General features: G+C 34.8%; 1 protein-coding gene across 3 annotated transcripts in view; it reads right to left on the bottom strand.

The window, feature by feature from the left end:
• Tenm3 (teneurin transmembrane protein 3) overlaps nucleotides 1-23,936 on the bottom strand; it is a 224,670-nt gene that overhangs the window by 123,968 nt on the left and 76,766 nt on the right. For all 3 annotated transcript variants that reach the window (XM_012516586.2, XM_023699614.1, XM_023699615.1), the window contains exons 4-7: nucleotides 6,482-6,696; nucleotides 1,590-1,800; nucleotides 1,047-1,148; nucleotides 660-854 (exon numbers count right to left, since the gene is read on the bottom strand). In XM_012516586.2, coding sequence (XP_012372040.1) covers nucleotides 660-854; nucleotides 1,047-1,148; nucleotides 1,590-1,800; nucleotides 6,482-6,696 — 723 coding nt within the window. The remainder of the gene's footprint in view (nucleotides 1-659; nucleotides 855-1,046; nucleotides 1,149-1,589; nucleotides 1,801-6,481; nucleotides 6,697-23,936) is intronic.

Below are 23,936 nucleotides of genomic sequence, written 5' to 3'. Positions count from 1 at the left end.
ATCCTTCTTAATTCACTTTAATGTGCTTTAGATGATGAGATTTAATTTAGCAATTTGACTCAATAAAACTTTACACTTGTAGGGTCAATGGCCTGAAAATTTAATTCCAGAGACTTAATTGCATTACTTTGTGAGTGCAGATCAATAAAATCAATTTGATTGAAGAACGGAAATGGTGCTTTTTTGCTTTTTGGAAAAACAATTTAACTGCACTTTACAGTGTAGTACCTAGACTCTCATCATTGCATCTAGCTATGGAACAAATCTGTGATGTGCTTATTCTCATTAGTTTATCATGTTTAATTATTGTTTCTTTCTAGAGATGCCAAAATGCTAGATTTAGAAGCTGGCACCAATGTGAAAAACTATAAAAAGGAAAAGTAACCAACAGGTCACTGTTGGTTTTGAAGCACAAATGTTTGCTTAGAATAAATACAGAGAATTATTCATGCTACTGAAAAAGAGCAAAAAGGCTATTGCTATTTGATCTTTTTATTAGTTAAAATGTTTTAAAGTGCCCTCCTAAGTATGGAAATTGAAATTGCTTTGATAAGGAAGCATATGAAAGGCGAGATTCATCTGCCACACTAAAGATTACCGCTATAATCTGTTTCTTTATGAAGGTAACAATAGACTTCTGTAAATACTGACATGTTTACCTTCTTCACAATTTTCTCCTTTGTATCCTGAGTTGCAAGCACAGGAGCCCATGATACAAATCCCACGACCCCCACACTGCGGGTCAATGCACTGTGTAGTCGGCACATCGCACTCGGTGCCCTTCCAGCCGCTGAAGCAGAGGCAGCGGCCCTTGGAGTACTGCCCGTTGCCGCTGCACAGCACTGGACAGGCTGCTGTGAAACAAGACACGACAGAAGAATTAACAGCCACATTTTCCACCCAGGTTCTGAAAAGAAAGGCATATTGGTAGAACAAGGAATATGCCAAGTTTTCCTCTTTTCTTTCCTGTCTTGGTAGTTTTCTGAATTATGTGTGTTTCTACAGCTTATTTATATCGGCTTAAGAAAAGAATCTAACTTGCATACCTCTTGAACAATCCGGACCCAGAAATCCTGGAAAACAATGGCAAGTTCCAGAAACACACTCTCCATTTCCATGGCAATTTCGAGGGCATTCCACCACAGACTCTGGAGGAATGATAACAAACACTTGTTGGAGAGCCTGCCTCTTGCAAAAGATAATCTGTCACTTTGATCATTTTAGCTAGTGTTGAATGTAGTGTGACAGCGTGCTCCATAACAACAACAACAACAACAATAACAACAAAAGATTCACTTACAGTACATTATTCAAATCAGAAAGGAAAATAGTCCCATGTTAAATGCAGATTTTTGAAATGTTTTCATGATAGACTCTCCTCCCCTCAAATTAATTTCAAATGGTATTTTCTTTCTAGGCTTTGAGGCTTGTCATATATTCACAAATGAGCAATTTACATATATCTCTCATATTTTACCTGGATTTTAACACCCCAGGAATCACTCAAAATTGGTAAGAATAATTCAGTTTCTATTCAACACAATATTTAGGTTATAGCCCGGAAAAGATGCTTTGAAGAGTGTTCTTACCTATTACAATGGTATTAAAAGACACTTGCTCTGCATTCTTCCCATCATTATAAAAAGCCAGATGCCAAATCCCAGAATCTAAGTACTGGATGAAGCCAGCCTCATGGAGACTGATGGATCTCGCCTGCCGACCAGCTCTTTCTGCCTCCACCAGGTTTCGCTGCTCTCTTGCAATCAACCTGCTGCCATCCAGGAGTTCCACAAAGTCGTACTGCGGACAAGGATAAGGAAAACTGTTAGAGTCAGAAATACGATCGTGTGGCTGTCCCTCTCTGTTCTTTTACCCTTCAAGCTTCTCTCTTTTGCTAATATACATGTTAAAAAAAGTTCCTGACTGACGGACAGGTACACATGTAGAAGTCATCCACGTGCAGCATTCGCAGGGATGATGAAAACTACCTAGTGCACACCACTGCTGTATTTAAAAAGATCACTGCTTCCACACATCATTGTTGTATTTAAAAGGATCACTGTTTCCATATTGCATGTGAACACAGGTGCATTTTGCTCCAAAGCTTGTGTCATTTTCACCACAACACTGAACCCCTCTTCCGTGACCCTGACATCACCACTCCAAGCAGCGTGGAGAAATCCAGAGGTTTTTTTTTTAACTTAGATACAATCAGATTAAAATAACAAGTGCCTTTCCATCTTTGATCAAAAGACTACAGGAATTTAACAATGGAGAAGACTGAAGGGCTTGCAATGAAAGTTCACATGCCTTATGATGACCACATATGAGGTAAGTCATCATTAAACCTAGTTCTTGTTTTAATAAGATTATCATAAATGCTGGTGGTTAGAAGAACTGAACTAGAGAATTTAAACTATGGAATATGACTGGTAACAGCAAGATAAAATTATTGTAAAAAGAGATAATATAGAGAATTTGGAAGACATTAAAAATTTTTTTGGATAATAGTTTCTTAAAAGTAGATCAATTCAGTTTTTATAGACCACTACTAAATTTCATGTTACTCCTGAGATGTGTTGATGACGTAAAATACACCATGGTACTATAGTAAGTTCCTGCCTTACAAACATTTCAGTTGCAAACTTTTACAGGTGTACTATGTAAGACTCACTTTGTTGGATTACCAACAAATCTGACTTCATGAACATTCTCCAAGGACAGAATTCATTCAAAAATCAGGAAAAATATATATAGCATACGTATGTAAGATATAAAACATATTACAATATATAAATTATCATGAGAAATATGTGTAAAAAGGGAATAACTAGCGCCTACATTTTTCATTTATTTCTTTTAAGGAGGAAAATAAAAATGTGGCTACTTAACCTATAAAAGTGTCACTGGAATTTTATTACATAATTATCAGATGAAAATTAATTTAGCAGTTGTGAAAGGTATATCTATGTCAAATAAGACACTTTTTCCTCATCAGAATTATTTTTTAAAATTTTATTTCTTATTTATTTGATGCAGGGTCTTGCTATGCAGTTCAGACTCACAGTGATCCTCCTGTCTCTTCCCCAGTGCTGGGATTGCAGGCATGCACCACCACGCCTGGTTTCAGGGCCAACATGGCATGCCCAGTGTTCTGGGATTGGCACGGCATGTGGTACCAGGGAGTGAACTTGGGTTCTTGCATTTGGCAGGCAGACACTTAGACCGCCAAGCTGTCTCCTCAGCCCTTCTCATTAGATTTAAATATTTATGTTAGCAGAGAAAAACAACAGAAAAAAATGGCATATTGCAATATATTTCTTCCCCTACGTTAACACATTCACACTGGCTTGAACCACCAGTGAAATATGCCTGACTGTCCCATGGAGTGGCTAATATGACTGGTGAATGCTGCCTGCAATGAGATGTATGAGTTATGGACCTGTCACAAATGTGTTAAACACAATAACTAAAGAAGGAAAAGAGAAAATTTTGAGTTTTAACTAGGCTTTCAAGTATCTAATCACAATCATTACCATTATTCCAGAGCCATTTACAGCATACTGCGAACAATCAAACAAGGCTCGGTGGTGAGCAAGACTCTTCTGTAGGGTTCGCACTGGCCCTTAAGAGGGCTACTGAAATACCTAAAGAAAGGTTCCCACTTTGCACAAACATCATCAGATACAGACTGGAAATACTTAGTTCTTTGTTGCAAGGGTATAAAGTGATCATTCAATTCAGTGATCATCAAAACTGAACTGGTTTGTATTTGTAGGTGTCTATTCATAAACTGAAGACATGATTTTGAGAATCTGGGAAGGAGTACTAAGATCTTATGGTATTTTTAGGATGCGATTTTTGGGGTTAACTCTTCAATGTTACCACTTTGCAGTATCTATTGTAAGACAAAGCTTATACTTGATATGATTTCATATAATTCTTAACTGCGTTAGTGTGATAGTCTCTTTAAAGTATAATTTTCTTAAGAAAGAATATTACCAATTATATATGTCTTAAAAAAATCCTTCTCATTTAAAGTTATTTTAAGTTTTTTTTTTTCCTGTACCAGGGATCAAATTCAGGACCCTGTACTTGCCAGGCAGGCCACTGAGTCATATCCCCAGTCCCTAAAGTTACTGTAAATTACAATATGTCAACAAAGTCCCATAATATCAATAGAAAAGCTTGTCTGTATTTATTGTACTTTACTTATCCAATAGATATTATAAAATTGAAAACAGACATTTGTTCAGGTATCTTGGAAGTATGCTTCTGAAAAGACAATATAGATGTTTAATTCAATTTTGTTATTTAAGTGATGAGAATCCATATGATGCTTAATTGCATCTTTAAATTATCCATTTGGTGGTGGCACAATGATTGGAGTGAGAGAGAAGGAAGAGATATGATCCAACTTTCTAATTTTACAGAAAGACACTGAGGCTCACAAAGTTGAACTACTCGTGCAAGGCTAGAAAGTCAGAAACTGGTGGGGATGTGCTTAGAACTCAGCCTTCTGCTTCCTATTCCAAATCAGCCTTCATTCAAATACACTATAAGCCACAGCACATGCAACTGTGACGTGCTGAATGCTTCCTTAGGCTTCTAACTGTCCAGAAGAATGAACTGGGCTTCAGGGAGAAAAAACAACAACTGACTCCTTAGCAACAATCTAATGGACAGTTCTATGAAGGGTCACAGAGACTTTCAAAACTCAAGTGACTATTCTTAATGGCTGGCTAATTTTAATTATTTCAGGTTGATTTATTTAATGTTCCCCAGAAACTGAGAAATGTTCAATTTGGGCTACTTTATAGCATATTTCATGTTTAAACACTGAACTCAGAAACAGTTGTTTGCTCTGCTGATCTTGAATAAATCTGAGGAAGGAACTCTAATAACTATAAAGATTAAGAAAATGCATAACCAAAAAAAAAAGAAGACTCAGTATATATCATGTACAGGTATAAATTCCCTATGATGAATGTGATGATTATGTATATCTATATTAAACTAATAAGCTTAGTAAGAAAAATAAGTAAAAAGAGAAATCTGAATCCAAAAAAGAAGGAAAATATACAACCTACTTAAAACACAAATATTGCAGTGGAAAAGTAGATATTGTATATATGGTACCAAATAATACAATTATGAGAAAAATGCAACTACCTTTTTGTTTCCTGAAATTTATAAGTTGCATAATAGTGTTGTGATTGGCTTAGAAGTACTTTCAATTAGATAAAAATGCTTTTATGTGTAGTTTCGGTGGAAAATTTTTTATTTCATTTAACTAATACTATATAAATGTACTATTTCTAGTATTAAGTTATAGAGAACTATTTCTATTTAAGAAAAATCTGATTATTAGTCCTAGTCAATGTTACCTATAACATGAACTGGAGTCCGGTCTTAAAGTTAAGATTGGACACAAGTTCATCATAAGAGGTATTTGATGTGGAAGGATCCAAGGCATTTTCTTTAATAACAGAGATTAGAGGGGCCGGGGAGATGGCTCAGTAGAATAAGTGCTTTCCTGGAAAGCGCAAGGGTCTGAGTTCAATCCCCGCTTCCGAAAAAAACAAAACAAAACCAGAGATTAAAGAATAAATATGAAAGCTAATATGGGGAAAAGTCAGAATTATAGTTGGACATTTAAATAATACCTCTTAGATATTATAGAACCTATTTTGAGTAGGGATGGTAGGGATTGAGCCCAGGGCTTCACATGCTACTGAGTTATACCTGTTCCTCAATTTTTAAATAGGATTTTCAAGTTACACATTGTGATCCAGTATTAGACTACAAATAAAAAAGGCTGGGAGATTTTTGATAGTGGCTGTCTATACATAACTGTTACTGTCAGGGTATTTTCATACAAGGGAATTCACATTATGGGTTTTTAATCTGTTTTTTTGAAAACCAATACTTGGTTTTACATAAGTTCTTCCCCTTGTATATTTCAACATTCATCATTTTGGAAGAGGAATGAACAGTGGCTCAAACTGATAAAGTTCACACATCATTTTTATGTTTCCATTTCTTCACTGAGTACAAATGATATAAATTAAAAAGTATTTTCAACTCAATAAACATACATTTAAAGTGAATTACATTATGCATCTATTACATGAAAGGTATGAGATCACCTGAAATTATTATTTTTTCCCATAATTTTATGAAATTATTACAGAATCTTGGAAAATCTGTGATGTTTTACCTAGATGATGTTCAATGGTCATTGCACTGCACATTTTAGCAATTTTTAATTATACTTTAATGGTCAAAGCAAGTCAAAAAGAAACTGTTGTTCTTCCAACTGTTGATTAAAAACCTCAAAGCAAACATAGGCTACATTCAAAATAATTTCACCTGTAAGAGATCCATCCCAAAGTGGTTAGTTTACCGCACAAATTAAGAAGAACTTTAAAAAATGCAAAATAATACATTTCCTTTTATTGACAACAAAGCCTACTCTTACCTGGGTGTGGGAAGGTGGTAAGCCTTTTCGGCCATATACTCCAATCAGTGCGTCCTTCTGAAGAGAGATATTGAATTTAAGAAACTGTGGCTGATCAATAAAGAGCTGTGATCTCCAGAAGATCCCGGGAGGAACCTCTTGAATTGCTCTTCGGCCAATATCAAGTTCTCCAGAATCTATGGTGTTATTTTCCTGTGTAAATCCACCTAATTTTCCTGAATATGAGAGATCCACTGATTAAAAAATAAAACATTAAATCAGGGTTTCTTCTCAAAGTGTTATTTTCACTAACTGCTCACACACTTCATCTTCTGAAAGATGAACTGCTTTCATATAATTTTCACTTTAAAAGGTTTTCAGTGAGGTGTTGTTTCACTAATCAGATTTAACACATTCTTTAAAATATATAAGTCAAAATCCTCAACTTCTCCAAGGTATGTTTATTCCTGAAATTATTTTGCATCTAACATCTTTCTTGCTCATTTGAAACATTATCTAACAAATTATGTCTTGTTCTTTCTTGAGAAAGATTAAGTCCTAACAGTTACTATAACCACATGACAACCACTACAAGGTGTAAATTAAGGCAGAATAGATTGTAGAGATTTCCAAACCAACCTTTATGCAAACAACAATAAATCCAATCAATGTCCTGATTTATACAGTGCTCTCTAAACTTGATGCTAGATGAATAGAAAATCAGATGAGGACAGGAAAATATAGAAGGGTTCATAGGGACACTGTGGGGTGAAAGGAAGGAGGAGAAAGTTTAAATTCTCAGTTTTTTAATGCAGGCCACCACATTTTATCTTCTTTTGACTTTCATTTCATACTCGCTTGCTGCCTTAGTGAGATCACTTCATCATCCTTCCCACTGAACTTCACTCTGTATGAATGAAAATCTCTCTGCTCTTCAAATTCTTACTTTTTACAGACTACCTCTCTTCCTGCACTGACCTGGTTCTAGAAAACAGCCCAAGATTCCTCAGTTTTGGTATAGTATCTCCCTTTTGTGTCTTGGCCATGATTATTCCATGGAAGTTAGTAATGAAAGAGGCTTTATAATTTGCCATAGTGGAAATACAACTACTCTGGCTCTTATGCAGAAAGGACATGTGTATCAAATTCAAACGATCTAAAGTGATAAGAAAGTTAACTGTCTTTATATTAAACTTAACATAACACAAATGTCAACACAAACTTTTGAGGATTTAATCTCAAATTGGAGATTTGTAAATTATTTTATCCTAAAAAGAGAGAAGAGAATCTTATCTATGAAAAATTCTTAATTTAACACTGAGTTCATTTTTATTGAGTGTCTCCTAAGGCAGAGCACTGAAGTGATACACAAACATATAACCCAAGAGTAGTACCTCTGAGATTATTTCACCTAAAGTGCTTTTGCCGTAACTATCTTAACTAGATGGTTAGGGAAACAACACCTTGAAACTGTTACGTCAAATGAGGACCTAAGGCAATATATGATTGAGGGTCAGATATCAACAGTGATATCACGGTAGGCTGCATTTTGAAGGGTAAGTACAAGAAGGTTTTTGAGTTGGGGTAAGAATCTTGATTTTAAAAAGTATAGAAATGGACATGTATTAGGGTAATGGAGAAGAGAAATCTATCTGGGTAGAAGAGAAGTCAGTTCACTGGGTTTGAACACTGGCTCTGTCATTTGCTAACTGAGAGATCTAAAGGGAGACTTCATCTGTGACACAAAGTCTCATCTGGAAAACAAAGATGACAATGGGATCACTGGATTCTGAGCAGAAATGTCTGAGGTGCGATACAGAAAGTGCTCACTGCACGGCTCAGTCCTCAGCATTAAATGAATGAGACACGAGGGAGCTGACCTGGGACTGATGAGAAAAGGCTGGATAGAGAAAATGTTACCAGTTTGCAGAGTGTCTGGACTACCAGGTTAAAGGACATGTTATTTATACTTTAATATCTGTCATTTTTTTCAGGATTTTTTTATGTTAAAGAGAAAAAAATAAAAATAAAACAATTTCAAAACAGGTTAGTAGGAGAGTTATAATAATTCATTCATATTGTCTTTGTAGTCGTTATTCAGGGTAAAAGATATAGGGCATGATATTTTGTTCAAATAATTTTAGGACAAGATTTTCTTTTCAGTGAACTAAGAGAAACTAGCTGTGCAACCATCTTAATTACCTTGTGTATATTTTTTCTTTCTCCCCATTTTCCTTTTCTCTTTCCCCTACCACAGTTTTCCTTTTCTTTTGAATAGTTTCTTCACAGTTCACAATATCTACTGCACATTTTGGATCTTATTTACTCATTCAGTTTCCCATAATAATGAGAATATGATGTTTGCATATGGGTTTCATTTATTTCACTTATGAGTATGGTCGCTAGTTGCAACCATCTACCTATGAAAGCCTCCACTTAATACTTCTTTATGGCATGGTAGTATTCCCATATATAAAAAACTACATCATTTTTATCCATTCCTCAATTGATGGGTATTTCTTTGAGTTCAAGATTTAGCTAGTACACACTGTGCTGCTATAAACATGGGTGAACAAGTATTACTGTGGTATCATGTTTTCAATTCTAGGATGATACCCAGAATTAAATAGCTGGGTCAGTGAATAGCTGGGTCGAATGTAACCTCTAATCCTGGTTTTTTGAGGAATCTTTACACTGATAGCCACAGTGCTTGCACAAGTCTACACTTCCACCAACAGTGGAGAAGAGTTCCTTTTTCCCTACAGTCCTGCCAATATTTATTATTGGTTGATTTTTTGATGATAGCTATTCTTTCTGGGGTGAGATGGAATCTCAGTGTTGTTTTAACTAGCATCTCTCAAATGACCAATGATGTTGAATATTTTTCATGTATTTATTTGCCATTTGTATTTTTCTTCATCTGAGAAGTGTGTGTTCATCTGAAATGCCCAATTTTGGACTGGGTTTTGAAACTGGGAGGCATGACTTTTTTCAAGTCCTTACATGTTCTAGTTATAAGTCCTTTTCTGAAGCTGTAATTTTTTCCCCACTCTGTGGGCTGTCTTTTCACTGTGTTGTTGTGAAAAAGCTTTTTAGTAAGGTTCTCAAGATCCTATTTGTTGATTCTTTGTAAAATTTCCTGTGTAGTTTGAGTTTCGTCCATGAAGTCTCTGCTTACACCTATGTCTTCAAGATTTCTATCTACTTTCTTTTCCAGTAAATTTAGTGTTTCTATTTTAATACTTAGGTATTTGATCCATTTTGACTTTAGTGTATGGTGATAAACTAGGGGGTCTTTTCAGTCTTCAGCATGAGGAAAGCCAGTTTTTCCACCACCATTTATTGAAGAGACTATCTTTCTGCCAGTGAACATGTTTGGCTCTTTTGTCAAAGATAATGTGGCTGAATGTGTTTCAGGCTGCATCTGCATGTTCTATTCTGTTCCATTGATCCTCAGGCCTACAGTTTTTTTCCCCAAAGCTATGATGATTTTATCATAGTAGCTCTGTAGTATAATTCTGGGTCTGGGATTGTGATGTTCCTTCATTTCCCTTTGCTGCCCAGAATTGCTTTTGTTATTCTAAGTCTCTTCTGGTTCCAAATAAACCTTAAGAGTATTTTCTCTAGATCTGTGAAGTATGCTAATGGTATTCTGACTGGGATTACATTAAATGTGTAGCCATTTTGGGAGTATGGCCATTTTCACCAAATTGGTTCTTCCTATCCCAAGTTCAAGGAACATCTTTCTATTTCTTGATATCCTCTTCTATCTCATTTTTTAGGACACTGTAATTTTTCACTGTACAGATCTTTCACATCCCTTGTTAGACTGATTCATAAATATTTCATTTTTTAAGATGTTATTGTGAAAGGTGTATTTTCCTTAAAATATCTGTGTGATTTTGTTGATTGTGTACAGGAATGCTATTGATTTTTGAGTGTTGACTTTGTATCCCACTACACAACTAAAATTGGATATTAAATCTACAAGTTATTTGATGGAGTTTTTGGTGTCTTCTATGTAGAGTATCATGTCACCTGCAAATAATGATAATCTAACCTCTTCCTTTCCTATCTTTATTCCTTTTATTTTTTTCTCTTGTATAATTGCTCTGGTTAATGTTTCCACACCTACATTGAAAATGAGTGGTGACAATGAACATCCTTGTCATAGTACTGATTTTAGAGTGAAAGATTTCAGTTTTTGACCATTCCATATTATCTTAGCTGATACTCTGTTATGGATGGCTTTTATAAGATTGAGGTAAAGATCATCTATTCTAATTCTCTGTGGGGTTTTTTCACAAATGGGTGTTGGCTTTGTCAAAAGCTTTTTTATCTACTGAGATGATCATTTGATTTTTGTATTTAGTACTGTTAATATAGTTTGTTTATTTATTTTTGCAGTACTGGGGATTAAACTCAGAACTCTGCACTTGCCAGGCAAGCTCTTATTCTACTGAGCTATCTCCCTGCGCCCTGTATTATGATTACTGAGTTGCGTATGTTGGACTATCCCTGTCATGATGTATAATCTTGATTACTTGCTGCATTATGTTTGTATCTTATTATAAATTTTGCATTCATGTTCATTAGGGAGATTGGTCTGTAGTTTTCTTTTTTGATTAGGTTCTTCTCTGGTTTTGAAATCAGGGTAATGCTTGCTTCTGGGAAACATTTTGGAAGTACTACTTCGTTTTCAATTTCTTCAAAGAGTTTTCAACTTTAATGGTATTAATTCTCCTCTAAATTTCTTGTACAATTCAATAGTGAATCCACCAGGGACTGGGCTTATCTTTGTTGGCAAATTTTTAATTACATTTTCAATTTCATTGGCTGATATTGGGTTATTCAGGATTTTTGTATCTTTTAGTTTTGCAACTCAGTTGTGTCTAGGAATATGTCTGTCTCTTCTGTCTTCTCCACCTTAATAGAATATAGGTTCTCATAGTAGGTATTATGATCTTCTGCATTTCTGTGGGATCCATCGTAATTTTCTCCTTTTCATTCTTAATTGCTTGAATTTGTATTTCTTCTTTCCTATTTTTTGATGAGGTTGGCTAATTGTATATCAAGTTTATTTTTTCAAATAATTAACTTTTTGACTCATTAATTCTTTGTATTAATTTTCATTGTATTAATTTCTGCTTTTATCTTTATAATTGCTTCCCTTATATGAGCTTTGGGATTGATTTTTTTTTTTTATAGACGTTTAAGATTGAACATTAGGTTATTTGAGCTTCTTCTGTTTCTTTGATGTTGATTTTTTTTTTTTTTGGTCTAGTTGTTCTGTTTGGGAGAGTACAGTATTAAGTGCCCCACTACAATTGTGTTAGTCCCTGTTTTACATGTTTGTATTTGTTTTATGTAGTTGGCTGAACCTGTGTTTAATGCATAAATATTTATGTTGTTGTTTCTTGCTCTTGGAGTTTTACTTCAACAAGAATATAGTGTCCTTCTTTGTGTCCTTTGATCAGTCTTGACTTGAAGTTCACATTGTCTGCAAATAGGATAGCTACCTCTGCTTTTGTCTGAGTTTCTGTGGCATGGAGTACTGTTTTCCATCATTTTACTTCCAGGCCACGAATTTATTTTTGGGTTAAATTTTTTTTAATACAGCATATTGTTGGATCTTGTTTCTTGATCCATTCTGCCAGTGTTTCTTTTGATTGGTGAATTGAAACATGTATATTTATAGTTATATGTATTGGCTTTTTTCTTGTTGGTTCCGTTTTTTGTTCCCTGTCTTTCTGCTCTGTTTAATTGCTTGGTCTTCCTGGCAGCTTTTTCTATGGCTGTTCCTTATATTTGTGGTCTTATTTCTTTGTAATATGTCCTGAAAATTCTATAAGGCTGGTTGGATGATTATACATTTTCAGTTGTTCATTGTCATGTAAGATCTTATTTCTCCATCAATTTTGAAATAGAGTTTTGTGGGGTACATCAGTTTGGGCTGAAGACTGTTTTCCTTTAGGGCTTTAAATACCTTACTCCAAACTCTCTTTGACTCCAGAACTCTCTTGAGAGGTCTGTTGTGACTCTGATGGGCTATTTTTAATAGGTGACGTATTTCTTTTCTCTAACTGCTTTTGCTTTTGTGCTGAATTTCTGGAAATTTGATTATTATATGCCTTGGAATAGATTTATTTTGGTTATAGCCATTTGGAATTCTATCTGCTTCATTTATTTGTATGTCAAATTCTTTCTTCATGTTTGGGACGTTTTCTGCCATTAGTTCTGTGAGGAGGTTTTTAACAGCTTTTGTACTACCTACAGCTTTCCCACTTATCCCATTACTCTTACGTTGTTCTTCTTTGCTTCATCCTGTAGCTGTTGGATTGACTTTTGTGGTCTCATAATTTTTAAGATATCTTTCTTTCCTTTGGTTATAGCTATTCAGAGTTCTTCGTACTCTAGACTTGTCTTGGGTGGGCTGGCTATTTGGGATTGCATTTTGCTTCATCTTTTCATTTTGTTTTTTTATCTGTTTCCTGTGTTGATGTTTGTATATTCCTTATGTTAGATAACCTTATCATTGGTGTTGAAGCTTTCTTATCAGGTGTCTGTTCCTCCAGATGTCTTCTAGATATAGATGATGCTTAGTCTTTATGTCTGTCCCAAGAACCTACCTTTCCAATATATTAAGTCTGAGGAGTTGCTGTTAATTTGACTTAGGGTCCATTCTTTGGTACTGGACTATGGTGATGTTATGACTTTGTACAATCACAGTGTTCTTATACATGGGAGAAACTTGTTATAGAATATATGACATCCTGTTTAAAGTACCTTAATTGGCAATAAAAATAGACTCAAGAACAGCCTGGATACTGACAAACAGTGGTAATTATATGCCTGATACCTATAATCGCAGGAGAAAGTGTACAGAAATAGAATATAATCCAACTTATACTAGCAACTTGTATAAAATGCTTTTCTACTTAGTAGAATTATTGTACCCTGGGATGTGTGTGTGTGTGTGTGTGTGTGTGTGTGTGTAGATTTGTAGTTCAGAAGGTTTAAGGGGTAGGATGGAGAGATGAACGACATTAAATACAGTAGGAGCAAGGTTGGAGGGCACAGGATGATCATACAGCTTTTGGGTAATTGTAGGATACAGGAGAGAAGGATTAGGAGAGAAGGCCTAAATGTTTTGAATGAAAAAGAAAAGAGACAACATTTACTTGTATGAAAGTATTACAAAGTCAACTGAGATAGTTAATGGAAGGAAGGACGAGAACTAGTAGAATAAAACAAAAAGAAAATTTTGAGATCATTTGTTTGCTTGTATTGCTAATGTTGCATTGGATAGTTCTATGCCTCTAACTCTGGCTGTCCATCCTGTGAGCCTTAGCCAAGCTCCTACCGTGTTGCAGGTATTCTTGTAGGGCTTTGGGCCTTCCGTCTCACCAGTGGAGGACGGGAAGGGGTGGAACTCAGACTTCTCTCATCAGCTGTGGCATGATCCCAGGTCAATGGGAAAGGGAGGAGCATGAACTTAGCCTCTGCTCCCTGAAGTTTTTTTATATTGTGCAATTTCTGTTTTTTTATTTCACTCTGCATTAAAGAGTATTATTACACTTTTAATGGAAGATGTATATACTCTAGATATTACTTTACTATGGAGATTATGATATATCTTAAGAAAGTTATTTGAAGAATTATGGTTCAATGGTATTTTGATAGTACAAAAGCATTTGTTCATGTGTCTGGTATGGTATACACGTAATGTAGAAAAAGAGAATTGAAGATTACTAAGAAACATGTCCCACAATTACAAATGAGTATGGCAGATGACCAGTTTATGGCTGGAGCAATTTACAATAAATTCATTCTTATAGTTAAATATGAGGTTTCAGTGACAATGCAGTTGTAGTATGTTAGGATTGTTTTTGTGTGAACTACTACATCCTATAATGACACATGTACTTTCAGTTGCAAAGGACAGCTATACCTAACTGGAGACCCATTAAGGGTTCTGAGCAGGCCAAAGGTGAAATGGAATCACTGTTTCAAGAACATTAAAGAGCAGTAGTATAGGAATTCTGGAAATGAAAAAAGGAGTGGGACTAAAGTCTAATAACTCAGGTATGAGTCAGAAGAGGGCTGTATGAAAAAGCTTCATGAAAAACAATATTTATAGTTCACTTCCTCTTTTCTTTCCCAATGTCCATAATCATGGCAGTTAACAACCTTTCAGATAACAGGTCTATTTCTTCAAACAATTTAGTAATATCAAATGCTGTAAGGAATAAAATTTCAAAATTGAGTTACAGCAATCATTGAGATTTTCACATATCAATCCTGATATTATAAACTGCATAATTCATGAGATTTTTTTATTACTTATTTTACAAGAACACACATTCATTTTAGCAAAAATGAATACACAGTTAAATAAAAGGAGAAAAAGCTCACTATCCAAATAATATTTTTTATTCCATTTTAACAGATATCTTGCTGCTGTATACAATGATGTTTTAAAATATCTGAGATCAATTTCTATTGTTAATTTTAGGATACTTCTGTACAGGGAACAACATCTGTCATAATTTGCTTTCACTGAGAAGATTAAAGGGAGGCATAATAAAAATGCAATTAACAAATTACCATGTAGTTTTACTTATATGTATTAAGCTTCAAAACAAATCTATGAGATTGATGTTTTAAGAAGAGAAAAACAATGCTTAAAGAAATAAATTATGTCCAAAGTAATTTATAGTGTCAAAATACATAATGAGGAATACATAATTCCAAAATCAAGTGTTTTATACAGTTATCAGAAGAATCTTTGCTTTTTATTAAAACACACATATTCCTTTAAATTACTAGACCTTAAATCATTTGACTATTTCTTTTTTATTTTTGAATAATATATGTTTGCCATACATAATGATCACATTCATCCTGGGGAAATTGTATTTGTACCTGCATATGACACATATTTTAATTCATTTTTTCTCATTCTTTTACCTTCTCTTCAACCTTTCTTCCCTTCCTCATTTACAAAAGCTCTGTTTCCATTTTTTCCCCTTCATGCCTATTTCTTATAAAGTTATTAAATAGCACTAGGAAACCCACAGAGGTTATAATTGTAGGAAATAAAGTTATAATTAATTTAACAAAGAAAAATGATAAGTATTTTTAAAAAGAGTACATCAAGTATACTACAGCATATCATTTTTTACGTTGAAGTTTATACTAAATTCCTAATAAGTTTTTGCCTTTTGGTTGACAATTTTGAAAACACTGGACACAGCAGTAGTTCACTTCCCCACTAAAAGTTTATTACATATATCCTATTTGAATATAGACATGGTTCATATTTGGTTTCATTCATCCAGTTTACAAATTACTAAGACAATTAGCAAGTTCTCTCTATCATTACTAGATGAAGCTTATGTGATTTAATCTGCTGTCTGTGATGATCTTGTATATTTTTGCTTTAAACTAATTTTAGCTGGTTTTTATTTTTTATTTTTGTGGAATTGGGGATTGAACTCAGGCCCTTGCACTTGCCAGGCAAGTGCTTATTCTACTGAGCCATCTCCTTGGACCCATTTTTAGCTGTTTTAATAGCATACTTGTATGCTCTGAGAGCTGGTAAAAATAAACTGGTGCTAATATTGGATCTTTTTTTTCCTTTCTAAAACATCATCTTTGCCCAAGTGTATTATCTTGATCACAGTAATCAAGTTCTGATTTGAAAGAAGTATAGTTTCACATCCTCAAAGAAGTTTAATGGCTAAGTACTTTTGCTTTGCTGCTTTCTCCATTTATTGAATTTGATGGGTTAAAATCTTTCTCACTGAAATGTTATGAAAACCAACTGTTGGGTCAACAGATATTTCTACTTGTCCCATCAGTCACATAGCTAATTTACAATGTGCCTCAATCTCCACCACCACCACCACCACCACTACCTTCACCACCACCACTACCTTCACCACCACCACCACCACCACCATCACCAAGTGTGATTGGATGTGTTTGATTGGGGCAGTAGTAATAAAAAGATAAGGCCTAACTTACATAATAAGTTCACAGAATTCAAGTGCTTGTGGAAGTCATATAATCCAGGAAACGTAAAACAAATATAGTCATACATTAGGGTACTATAATTTTGTGATACACATATTTGGTGCTCATCCTTTTTTCTTGGAATATAACTCCTAAAATCCTTGGAATCTCTTAGGTGACAATGTGTTCTTGTATAGTACTGAGTTAACTTCTGATTAGTTGCTTTCAGATGTAGTGTTATGAGGAAGGCTTTTGATTGGAAAGATCAAGGCAGGATTAGAGAGTTGGGACTTTTGCCCTACCTCCAATCTCCAGGAAGGGGAGAGAGGTTGAAAGATAAGTTGGAAACCAATGACCAATGATTAAATCAGTCATATCCAAGTAATGAGGTCTCCACTAAAACTCAAGTTTAGCAAGGTCAAGTTTAGAAGGCTTTCAGATTGGTTCCTGGGGGACAGCACAGCTCTTCTCCCAAACCCATCATATACTCTTGTTCATCTGTGTCCTCTGTAATATCCTTTCCAATGTAAACGTAATTCCCTGAGCCCTGTGAGTCACTCTAGTAAGTTAATCCATCAAAGGAGAGGATTAGTGGAACCCCAGTTTGTGGCAAACCTGGACAGAACCACAGATAAAGCCACCTGGGGCTTTTGACTGGCATCTGAAGTGGGGAAGGGCACCAGCTCTCAATCAGTGGATCTGCTCATGTCTCAGGTAGATCATACCAGAACTGACTTGAGTGGGATGCTCAGCTACTGTGATCTGCTGAACTCATTGCTGTAATTCTCAGCTCGTCTGAGGTCACAAAGGTCTTCTATGTTGACTGTTGTGTTGTAAGAGCAGAAAAAAATTGTTTTTTTAAAAACAGGTAATTAAGATTTTTCAATATGGGAAGAGTATATTGTTTTAGGTAATTTCTAGAATCCCAACAACTTCCATGTGTATACTTTCTTTACAATAGACAGATACACTTATACAATCAAAATCTTATGTGATACACCATTTTGAAGCACAAAGCTTGCAGGGAATCACCCCCCACCCCCAGTTTGTGTCTAGTTGTCTCCCCAAAGCCTCATGTAGTCATGGGGCTGCTTCTGGAATTTGTGACTCATTATTGTAGGTGTGAATGCTGCACCTGCCCTGGGGCAGGTAATTTACATCACAATGTAAAGAGGAAAGAGAGGCTAGCTAGCTGCCCAAATTGGGGCCACTCCCTTTGCTCTCTGCTCTTTGCCTGCAGCATGAAGGGCTGCTGTCTGCCATGTTCAACTCTGCCTTAGAGCCAGCAGAGTATGGACTGAAACGTTCACAAACCGTGAGCTAATTAAACCTTTCCTTCCTTCATCTTGGGTGTTGGGTATTTGTCCTAGCAGTGAGAAAAGAGTAATTAAGACAAACCCCCAAAAGGGCAAAATTTAAAATATTTTTATTGGTGAAATTTCTTGCATTCCAGGCATAACAATTTAAAGGAAGGGCTCTGGTGCTTCTGTCTTTCATTAAGGGCAAAGAACGAAGTTAAAAATAGGGATTTTTAGAACTCTTGATACACTTGAAACTAGATACATAGGAAAAAAAAGGAGTAACACTTTTTGTCTGATAAATTGTGACCTTTTTACCTTCCTCCACTGCATGCTTTTCACTTTCAGAAAAGCTTCAGAATTACAGAGTGAAAGAGGCAAGAAATACAGTACTAAATAAGCAGGGACATATTTACTCTAATTGTCAAAATTATGGCAAGGGTTTTCTAAAATCTGTATACCTATTTATCTAGAGCAGTAATTCAAATTGAGATAATTGTTACACAAGATGCAAAATAATTTATTTGAACTGAAAAATGTAGCAGTTTACTTTTCTGATTAAAGTAAATTTAATTTTAATGCGTATTGGGTCTGCTAGTTCACTAATACAATGGGTGTTCCCATAAATTAAATAGGCAAATGAAGCAGATACATTGAAGGTATATGATGAAATGAAACCATCCAAAAATATTATAGTTTTGGGATATTCTGCTACTGTTATATAACTGAACTGGCAGACCCAATACTCATAGGTCCTTTCCTGCTAGGGAGAGGAGACAAAAAATATGGAAGGGGAAAAATATATATATATATAAGTTATATATATACACAAGATAGCTTTGATAATTGCACTAATAATTTCTATTGATTTATTGTAAGAAAATAGTTAATTATTTCATTTATTTATTTATTTATAGCAATTTTACATGCTTATATCTGGTCACCTGAACAACTACTTTGAAGATGACAATATGAAATATAACAACCACTGTTGATTTCCTATCATCTTGTTTTGAAATTCTGTATTTTTCTAATGTTTCATTTTTTATTCTTTTTAAAATAAAATAAAAAAGGAAAAATGTAGAAAAGGTGAGCTAAAATAGACAGCAGTTACATCTTCTACCACATTCTGAGTATATTTGATGAAAAAAAATGCAACCAAGTGAAAGAATAATACTAGAATTAATAGTACTTTGTTAAGCCTCTTTTTATACTGAAAGAAACAGGAAAAGATTGATTCTAAAATATGTGCAACGAATATTTTTGTAGAGCATGTAGCTGTCAATTCTTTGCCTTCCTGCTTAGAAGTGAAGGAGAAATGTAACAGGGCTAGGAGCTTGTAGATTACCTAGCATACTCTTTCGAAGTAGATCACAACATGATTTTTGATGTAAGTCTAATAGGGATAACAAAGAATTGAACAGCTTCATTCTAGAAATAATCCTTCCATTCCCATGTACTTATTTTGTAGGAAGACTGCTCATGTTTATATTTATATAAAAAAAAGGACAACAGGAAGAGAACAGGGAATTTTGTTTCATTCCTCTAATCGTATTTATCTACAAATACAAAAGCTATTTGAAAAAGTCCTCATTCAGAGAGGCATTTCCAATACACCTTTACTTTTTCTATTTCATAATTATAAAATTGCTTAAGATATTTAAGTAATAACCCGGGTACAGTCAGTTTAGAGAATACAACTATCAACTGTAAGCATAATCATAGAAAAAATTAGATTTAACAACATTATTATATGGTCTCAGAAAATTTTAAGAATTCAGTTTAATTTTTCACAGATATTTTCTTTAAAGGGACAGAACAAGATGATTTGAAAATCACTCACATGAAATATGAATTGCATATCTAAATACCTACCAACCTATATTTGCTTTGAAATATTGCAATACTTAGAAGAAACTTACTTTGAACAAAAGCCTAGAATAAGTCTTTTCTAACGTGCACAGACCACATCTTTCATTGTAATCGGTGAGGTAGAAATGCAAGGACATCACTGATTTTTCTCTGTTTAAATCCACCAAAGCAGCAGCTTAGATCCACATAACATTTCTGCCTAAGCCACTAGTTTGAATATCAGATGAGAGATGTGGAAAGGACCTTTGTCTTTTAAAAATTCTGTCCTGTTATTTTTCCAGTCATGATGTGTCTCTAATTTGGACAAGTCAGGTATGGATGTTCCCTTAGTATTTTTCAAATGCTCTTTATTGACTGTAAACACACCTTGAAGTCAGGAAAGCACTGACACAATTTGATAAACTTGTAAATACTTGCACAACCCCTTCCTCTGAAGCTCATCAGTCCTCTTAGATAAAAGCCTGGATACTGAAGTCTTTTATCATGTCCTGAATCCCAGAAAACTTTGGCTTCAGAGGAAATAAAGGAAAGCCAGTTCTAAGGCTCCCATCCTCCCTCACAGAGATCACTGCCTCTATAAACCCCTAGAGCCTGAACCTGGGAATGATCATAGGAAACACCAAGGTTGTCTGCAGGGTTCACTAAGAGAAAAAGAAGGAAAAACGGAGGAAAACACAGAGCCAGGGGAGCAGAGTGCCTTATAGTTATTCTAAACTCAAAGCTTGTGGGTTAGGTATCAAACCAATTAAAGCCTTCACAGTAAGAGTGAGACATACCAAGTTTTCAAACACAACAGGGTACCATCTTGAAGATTTTTTTCAACATGCCCTGTTGTGCCTGAAAGTGGGAATCACTACCAGTCTTTTTACCTGCAGACTGATTTTTTCTTTCATCAGGAAGAATGTGTCACAACAGTCTTAATGTCTTAAAATACAGTTGTCAGTGTGTAGAAACATAAAGAGACCATGTACACAAAGCTATTGTTACTTTTCTCCTTATGTGATACCCAGCTTATATGAAAACATATCTTTATAGTTATAAAGAAATGCTTTAAAACATACTTTGATCTCTAAAAACTTTTTGATTAATAGTTTATGGACAAGAGATGCCATAAGCACAGACTATTTAAAATCATGTCAGTCATTAGGAGCTATGGTATCTTTTAAAATTATTTAGTGACATAAAAAACACTGTAAGGTACAAAATACTATTTTCCATATATATCATGAATTTGCCAGAGGCAGGGGATATAATGCTTAGAATGGAAAGGCAGAAAAAGAAATACAACTGTCAAAGTGTAACTGCAATTGTTGAGGAGGGTAAATAATAATATCACTGAGGTACCATGAGGCATTAATTTAAATCAAGACAATAGGAAGAAAAGTTAGGCATTTGTAGGCATTGAAAAGTCCACCCTTTAATTCTGTGAGGGTTTATATCCTCACTCTGAGATTCGGAGAAAACAGTATAAGCAACCATAAGCCATAACATGTGGATATAGACCATTACATTACAAACGAACTCAAATAAAATACAGCTTCTTTGCAAATGCAGTTTAATGGACAAAATCAATATAGCATCTAATTAAGGAACTATTACATACTGCAATAACACAAATAGTATAAACAAAATTGAACAAAAGTCAATGCTCTTGCATTCCTGTTAGTCCTATTTCTTTAATTCACAGGCAATCCATAACCTGCTGTAAAATCTAATTCTCTGAGGTTGTGTTGTATTCGAGAAAATAATGCACAGTGACAATATTACATTACTCACAAAGTAATGTGAAATTTAAAAACAATTAGAATCATTTAAATAGAATGAATCATATCTATCTATCTATCTATCTATCTATCTATCTATCTATCTATCTATGCCTACACGCAAGTAGGTTTTCAATCTGTATCATATAAAATAAGTTTTCTGTTTTCAACTGGAGGAATCATTTGGCATAGCTACATTAACCAATTCTTTTTTGATTTTATTGTATTTTTTTTGGTTGAATTGGATTTTAAGAGAGATTTTTGTTTGTTTGGTTTTGTTTTTGGTGCTGGAGGACAGAACCCAGGACTTCCTTCCAGCTTGCTAGGTAAGCGTTCTACCGCTGAGCCAGATCCCCAGCCTCTACATTAACCAATTCTTATGGGTTTTCATTTTAGCCTTATATCATCCGCAAATGCCCTATGATACATTTTGGTATTTGTCTTATTGTCCCTCTCACTTAAGCTAGTGTTGAGATATTCTTTCACTGTAGCCTCTACTTTACCCTGTATGTGTTTTCTGATTCACTGTAGGGGTTTGCTTGATTTCTGTCTTTCCAAGTAATTCATAAACTCTGAGAACAATACATGATGCCATTTTTAAAGCTTCTATATTCTCAAAACTTCACTTAGCCATGATATATAACATATGCTCATAAATAAATGTAAACTAAATGAATACTATGCATTGAAATAAAATTAAGGCTAAGATTGTTTTCATAAAATCCAAATAACTAAAAATTTAATAACTAGTGATAGGGGCTTTCTTTACTGTTTTAGAGAATATTATTGAGCTAATATCTTGAGAACTTTGCTAAAAATTATAAGTCATAATCCTGAATTGCAGAAAGCAGGAAAATGAATGATTATTGATATTTATCATTGCTTGATACCCCACATGCATTTTCTTAAGCTCATTATTACCCTATAAGGAAACAGGAAGTTAGAGAAAGCAACCAGGGAATGGCTGATCTTCAGTTCTTAACTGTATAGTATATAATATTTACTTTTCATATACCTTCTGCAGGACATGATTGTGGGCCCTCCCTTATGTATTTTATACTCCATCATTTTCATTCATTCATTCAACAAACACTTTTGGAGCACCTATTAGAGGCCAAAAATTGTGATTCTGAGATAGAAAACCTTTTTTTTCGGTACCAGGGATTGTGCTTGCTGGGACAGAACACTTTAGTGTACATTATTTATTTTGCCTACCCCAAATTATCTTATTAAATAAGTGTTATGTACTCCTTTAAGTTGATAAGAAAAATAGAGACACAAACAAGCTCTATATCTTGTCCCAAATAATACAGGCATTAAGACATAGACTAGGACAGAAACCAGGCGATTTAGCTCGAGTCACACTCTTTCTCTGTTGTTTTGTATGAGAGTATGATGTGATGAAGAGCCAGATAGTGAAGTGGCTTGTGAGTCATTTAAGAATCTAGGTCACTGAGGCTGAGAATACAGCTCAGTGGCATAATGTACTTGCCTGGCAAGTACAAGGTCCCAAGTTCGATCCCCATTTAAAAAAAAAATCTAGGTCATTCTGAAAAGAATCAGGTGAGTACTATTACTTCAAATTTGTACATGAAGAGAAGATAAGTGAGGCTAGAGAAAACACAGGTAGTGTTGCTGTCTGTGGCTGCTATAATCCAGGTGAAAAATAATAGGATCTAAAGCTATACTGGGTAAGAATTGTCAGGATTTTGAAAGTAAGTGAATATGAAAGGCAAGAGAGGTGCCAGGTATGATCCCTGAATTTCTGGACCAGGTAACTAGGTCAGTGATGGCGTTATTTCCTGATAGAGAAATCCCCAAAGAAGAGTCAATGCGGTAATTGTGTTTCCAGAAGATGTTCACATATTTTCCCTTTCACATACCCCATGTGCAGTGAGTACTCAATTTCCCTAGTCAAGAGGAGCTTAATTGTCCTCATGGTGAAGCTAGTTGAGCTCACTTCTTGATTAACAGGATGTGATAAGTGACATCCTCACATATCCCATTTAGGACATAAAAAGCCTTTTGACTTCTTCTAAATATCTAGAATGTTCCCTCCTGGGATACTTCTCTTCAGAACCAGCTACTATATTTTGAGAATTCCAAATCACATGAAAGGCCATGTTTATGCACTCTAGTCCATAGCTATAGCAGAGATGAGCTTCAGTCAACAGGCAGTACAAAGTGCCACTCATGGGGCTGAGCTATCTTAGACTTCTAGTTTAATGGAAACCCATGTGACACCAAGGAATAATTACATGGGAGTCCCAAATACAAATGCAAGAACTTCCCAGCCAACTGACAAAGCTGTGAGAGATAATAAATTGGTTTTGTAAACTACTGAATTTTTGTATGGCTTGTCATGTAGTAACAGATAACCAAAGAAGTTGATGAGGTCAGTTTTAGACACATGGAGATTAGATGTTTGGAAGACACCCAATTGGAGATGCTCCAAAGGAACTTGGATATATTATATGTAGTTCAAGTATGGAGCCAAGGAGAACAATCTTGGCTGGTCTTACTCAT

Source organism: Octodon degus, unplaced genomic scaffold, assembly GCF_000260255.1.
Source record: "Octodon degus isolate 3935 unplaced genomic scaffold, OctDeg1.0 scaffold00114, whole genome shotgun sequence".
In the NCBI taxonomy this organism is placed as follows: Eukaryota; Metazoa; Chordata; class Mammalia; order Rodentia; family Octodontidae; genus Octodon; species Octodon degus.
Note: the sequence above shows the minus strand (reverse complement) of the source record. Positions and strands in the feature narration are given on the sequence as shown.